Here is a 5,704-nt window from a genome sequence, read left to right as displayed (position 1 = left end):
AAATTTATGTGTATATGTTAGTTATTAAAAAAATAATAATAATCAAATTATACTTAATTATTTGTACAATGCTGCGCTTGGTGGTGATGTTGAAGATAGAGTTGGAGAAGATGATTCGGTGCATGGCAAGGAGGCACCGAGCGGCTTCGAAAAGGAAAGCTTGGTGCATGGGGAAGCCGTGGCCGTTGGTTCCCAAGGAGAACTAAGTGGTGTAGGGATTAAAGATGGCTTTATTGGATTTCCACCGCGCCACCTATACGACTTAAATGCAAGGATGGAAATTGATGCTAGGAGTGGAGGGGTCTCGGTTATTGGTTTGGAGGAACCGAATGGGAGTGGTCTGGAACCAAGTGGCGCATGCATTGAACCAAGGGGCGCATGCATTGATTGTGGCAATGGTGAACCAAGCGGCGCATGCATTGATTTTGGCCATGGTTTAATGGCAAATGTGGTTAACGAAGATGTTGCTTCGTTGGAAGTGACGTGTGGTTACAAAGCTTGGGCAGCAAATGTGAATGGGTGCTTAAATGTGCCAACTACTCTTTTATTCATGAAAAAGTTAAGGTGGGCCTTGACGTGATGGAAGCCTGCCACGTGGCAGGTAATGGTGGTAATGGTTGCAAGTGTCCTATGCCCTCCCTGAAAAATTGTGTTTTGGGTTTTGATGGGAATTTTATGGGACACGTGGGCGATCCTTGTTGGGCAGGAGACTCGGTAGGGTATGGCTATGATTTGGAAGAGTTGGAACATTCAGGTGCAAGGGTGGCTGTTGAAAATTCTGTGCGTTCTTGTGGGAAGGAACGGGGTCTGACAATCCCTTGAAGCTGAATTTAAGGAAGGAGTTGTACGGGGATGGCCGCCATTGGAATAAAACGGTGAAGATAAAGGATTTGTCTAATGTCATGGGGACCTCCCATGCGGTGTTAGCTTCAAAGTCGGAGGCAGATTTGGTTGGGGGTAGAAGTGTGTCAGCTGATAACTTGCTCAATGAGAATAATTTGGTGGATGTAAGGGTAGATCACGTTCTTTTGGTCCATCAATCGGATTCTAAGACTGACTCTTTATTCACGTCTGACAGTGCAATAGAGAATTGTAATAAAATCTTTTGGTTGAAGACAGATAAGAATGAGGCGTCAAGTGTTTGGTGTGTGGGTAAAGAAGTCAGATTTTCTTTTCCCGGTTGCGAAGGAGCAATCTTAAATAATTTATTGTCATTATCAAATCAGGGAGGTGTTTTTACGAGGAAATGGAAGGGAGATAAGAGTAAGTTTGTTGATGAAGATTATTAGTCTGAATGTCAGAGGGTTAGGTGGCACTATAAAAAGAAACTACTTACGGGAGTTGATTAGCAAGGAGCAGGTGGATATGGTATGCATATAAGAGACGAAGAGTTCGGGCTTCAGCAGGGAGAAGGTGTGTCTTATTTGGGGGTCTAATGAAGTTGACTGGGTTGAGAACAAAGCTATTAACAGTGCTGGTGGGGTTCTCACAATGTGGAGCAGCAAGTCTTTTCAGATGGCTAGGGTGGTAAATGGTAGGAACTACTCTGTGATTGAAGGTTTATGGAAGCATGGTAATGGGGCAAGGGTAACGTTAGTGAACATTTATTGCTCTGGCTCTTTACGGGAAAAGAAGGAGGTGTGGAATGAAATCAATACTGTCAGAGTGAATCAATTGTCAAGGGCGTGGTGTGTTATTGGAGACTTCAATTCTATTAGACAACAAGAGGAGAGGAAGAGTTTAATTTCGACGATAGATTATTCCAGAGAAATAAAAGGCTTCAATGAGTTTATCGAAAATTCGGAACTGGTTGATGTTTCGTTGGTAGGTAGGAAGTTTACTTGGTATAAGCCAAACGGGCTAGTAAAGAGCAGAATTGATAGAGTACTAGTTTCAAAGGAATGGTTGGATTTGTGGCCAAATTGCCAGCAGTGTGTGTTAAGCAGATCAATCTCGAACCATTGTGTTGTTATACTCAAAGAGGTGTTCGTGGATTGGGGCCCAAAACCTTTTAGGTGTTTGGATGTTTGGCTAAGATATAGTAGATTTAAGGGTTTGTGAGTTTGAGCTGGGACTCCTATAAGGTTGGAGGAGATGGGATTTTTATTTTTAAGGAAAAACTGAAAAGGCTGAAAGCTGACTTAAAAGTATGGAATAAAGAAGTCTTCGAAGATGTGAATCATGCTAGTAAGGAGGTACAAAAGAAGATTGAAGTTTTAGACGAACGCGACGATGTTTGTGGGCTAGCTGAGTCTGAAAGGGAAGAAAGAAAGGCTTTTCTTGCCGAACTTAATAAAGCTAAGTTTAAGCAGGAGGCGGTCATGTTTCAGAAAGCACGACAAAAATGGATAAAGCAAGGGGACCTTAATACAAAGTTTTTTCACTCGTCCGTTAAGTGGGAGAAGGGCAAGGAATCAGTTGCACGGGATTTTTGTAAATGGTAAATGGTATGAGGATAAGGAAGTGATTAAGGACAAGGTTCGAGAGTTTTTCGACGATAGGTTTGCTAGGAACGACGCTTGTCAGGTTCGGTTAGATAATGTTAGATTCTGTTCAATTTCGGGCTCTGACAACGATATGCTGATTAATGACTTCTCTGAAGATGAGATTAGGGCAGCGGTTTGGAGTTGTGACAGTTTCAAAAGTCCTGGCCCTGACGGCTTCAATTTCGATTTTTTAAAATTTTGCTGGGAAATCATTAAGAAAGATGTGATGGCAACGGTGAGGGATTTTGCGGCTAACGGGCATTGGCCCAGAGGTACAAACGCTTCGTTTCTTTGTCTAATACCAAAAGTGGAAAACCCCCAGCAGCTTGGTGAATTTCGCCCTATCTCTTTAGTTGGTTGTCTGTACAAAATCATTTCCAAAGCATTATCTCTACGCCTGAAGAAGGTGATCAACAAAGTTATAGATGTGAGACAGTCAGCTTTTCTTGAAGGAAGGGGTTTGTTGGAGAGTGTGTTGGTTGCCAATGAGGTTCTGGAAGAGTATAAAAGAAAGAGAAAAAGTTGTGTCTTCTTCAAAGTTGACTATGAGAAGGCGTACGACTCTGTTAGCTGGGAGTTCATTTACTATATGTTGAGGAGGTTGGGCTTTTGTGAGTTGTGGATTCGGTGGATAAAAGGGTGTTTAGAATCAGCGTCGGTTTCAGTTCTTGTGAATGGCAGTCCAACTAAGGAGTTATTTCCTAAGAAAGGTCTCCGTCAAGGTGATCCGCTTGCACCGTTCCTATTTCTTATTGTGGCAGAAGGGTTGGCTGGGGTGTCAAGGATGGCTGAAGAGAAGAATTTGATTGATAGTGTGGTGGTTGGCAGAGATGAAGTGAAGGTTAGTATGTTACAGTACGCAGATGATACCTTGTTTTTCTGTGAAGCTAACACAAAAAGCATTTTCAACATTAAGGCCATTTTGCAATGCTTTGAGCTTACCTCTGGGCTCAGAGTTAATTTTTTGAAAAGCAAAATTGGCGGAACGGGGGTGAGTCATATTTCGCTTAGGAGTTTTGCAGCTATTCTTAAGTGCGATGTGATGAGTTCCCCTTTTGTCTATCTGGGCTTGCCTGTCGGTGGGAGTCATAAGCGTGGGGTTTTTCGGAATGGGGTGATTGAAAAAATTCAGGCTAGACTAAGTAGGTGGAAAGGAAAGTGCCTGTCGATGGCAGGGAGGATTTGTTTGATCAAGTCTGTTCTATCTTCTATTTTGTTATTCTTTATGTCCTTGTTTAAATTGCCTACCGGGGTGGTAGATAAGTTGGTAAGGATTCAAAGGAACTTTCTTTAGGGGTGGGGCGCTGAAGGAAGGAAGATAGCTTGAGCTTCTTGGAAAAAGGTGTGTAAGCCTCGCGAACTTGGGGGACTTGGTGTCATTGATTTAAAGCTTTTTAACTTGGCTTTGCTAGGAAAATGGATCTGGAGGTTGGGTACGGATAAGGGTGGTCTTTGGAAGGAGATTCTAATCTCTAAATATGGTGGATGGAGAAGTTTGAGAGGGGAAGGTAAAAGTAGTAGGTGTTCTCTTTGGTGGAAAGACCTAAAGGGGGTTTGGGCCTCGGAGGGGTGGGGCAGAAGTTTTGAAGATGGTTTCGAGTGGAAAGTCGGTGGTGGAAAGGAAATTTCTTTTTGGGAGGACAGGTGGCTCGGTTGTGGTGCGCTGAAGAGAGTATTTCCGAGATTGTTTTCTATATGCTCGGCCGAAAAAGTTAGGGTGGCCGACCTTGGGTATTGGTCTAATGGTGTTTGGGTGTGGCAATTAGCCTGGCGCAGACCTTTTTTCGAGTGGGAAAAGCCTATGGTAGATCAGTTAAGTCAGGCATTACTTGAGGCGAGGATGGTTTTGGGAGAGGATGATAGGTGGGTGTGGAAGGGAGGGGGTGATCAGTTGTTTTCAGTTAACTCTGCTTATTCTTTGGTAAGGAGGGACTGTGAGGCGGATCATTCTCCGATTTTTAGGAAGTTATGGATTTGTAAAGTCGTACCTTCAACTTTATTTACGGCTTTGAGGGTGATGGAGAATGAGATTGCTACTAGGGTCAATTTGGAAAGACGAAGGGTGTTGTTAGAAAGTTCTTTGTGTGGGAAGGAGGAAGAGTCCTATCGTCACTTGTTGTTCGACTGTATTTTTGCTTGGCGGGTCTGGTGTTTTTGTTTCAAGTGGTTGGGAGTGTCGTTCGTGTCCCACAATGATCCTAAGTCAAACTTTGCTCAATTTAGGATAGATACGTCCTCTGATTTGACTAATGAAGTGTGAAATACAATTTGGGTGGGGGTCGTGGGGGAAATATGGAATCACAGAAATTCTATTATTTTCAACAAGGATGTGACTGACGCGTCTGAAGTTTGTACCCTGATGCAAGCAAAGGTTTGGTCTTGGATTTCTGCAAAATCTTGCACTACTTCGATTTCCTTTTCCAGTTGGTTGGAACCTTTGGAATGTATGCGTTTGTTTATTTGATGCTTTTTAGGTTTTTAGGTTCTTAGAGTGGACTGTGTTTTTGCTTGTTTGTTATTGCTGATATAAAAAACGATAATGTACCCAATTATATGCAATTAATTTAATAATGATAGAATTTCATGATGAGTGGATCCCTGCCTAATTAGATTGCAATTTGGAGAGAGAAAGTCTCCCTACACTAGAATATATTTCCTATACATGAAGGTGATGTAAATAAACACATAAGAGAATAAAAATATCTTATTTCTTCTTACATACTGTAACACCCCATAATTTACATATAACTATTACAATAAAAGTTCTACCAGTTTCTATACAAACTTGGAGTTTTTCAAAACATTCCTAATACATGATTAGGATTTATAGAAATACAAATATTTACATATTCATAGCTCAAAATAAAACTCTGAAACCTCTAAGGCTCTCCTGCACCTGTATGGTCATCTGCTCGTGTACATAGTATAGTCATCGCAATTCAAACACAACAAGAAAAACAAGGGTAAACTAGTGAAAATAGAATTTTATAATATACACAATTAAATCAAAAGAGAAAACCAAATTACATGATCAGTTTCTCAAATTATTCAATCTTCTTCAAATCTCAACAATAAAACAATCACATAAATCTCACATGGATTTACACATCCAGAATATTCAACAAACAACGTCTTCCGGAAGACTCGTATTAAGTAAGTCCTACCAGAGACTAACACATGATCCAAAGATTACCAGCGAATCCAACTGAAAGGATCAG

The 5,704-nt window shown here is 41.4% G+C and overlaps 1 protein-coding gene across 1 annotated transcript; it reads left to right on the top strand.

Annotated features, from left to right (window-relative positions):
• The first annotated feature begins 274 nt into the window (after window positions 1–274).
• LOC137817997 (uncharacterized) lies at window positions 275–4,746 on the top strand. Its single transcript, XM_068621223.1, has 6 exons — window positions 275–488; window positions 799–1,144; window positions 1,227–1,368; window positions 1,456–1,931; window positions 2,397–3,628; window positions 3,899–4,746. The coding sequence occupies exons 1-6, from the start codon at window positions 275–277 to the stop codon at window positions 4,744–4,746; spliced, it is 3,258 nt and encodes a 1,085-aa protein (XP_068477324.1).
• The last annotated feature ends 958 nt before the right edge of the window (window positions 4,747–5,704 follow it).

Source organism: Phaseolus vulgaris, chromosome 10 (genome assembly GCF_000499845.2).
Source record: "Phaseolus vulgaris cultivar G19833 chromosome 10, P. vulgaris v2.0, whole genome shotgun sequence".
Lineage (NCBI taxonomy): Eukaryota > Viridiplantae > Streptophyta > Magnoliopsida > Fabales > Fabaceae > Phaseolus > Phaseolus vulgaris.
Note: the sequence above shows the minus strand (reverse complement) of the source record. Positions and strands in the feature narration are given on the sequence as shown.

Excerpts from the sequence above, each read along its gene's own strand:
- LOC137817997 (XM_068621223.1), top strand. The coding sequence starts at position 275 with ATGGAAATTGATGCTAGGAGTGGAGGGGTCTCGGTTATTGGTTTGGAG. Across the intron at positions 489-798 it reads TTCGTTGGAAGTGACGTGTG|GAACGGGGTCTGACAATCCC; the intron begins GTTACAAAGCTT and ends TCTTGTGGGAAG. Across the intron at positions 1,932-2,396 it reads TTGTGGCCAAATTGCCAGCA|TGGGAGAAGGGCAAGGAATC; the intron begins GTGTGTGTTAAG and ends TCGTCCGTTAAG.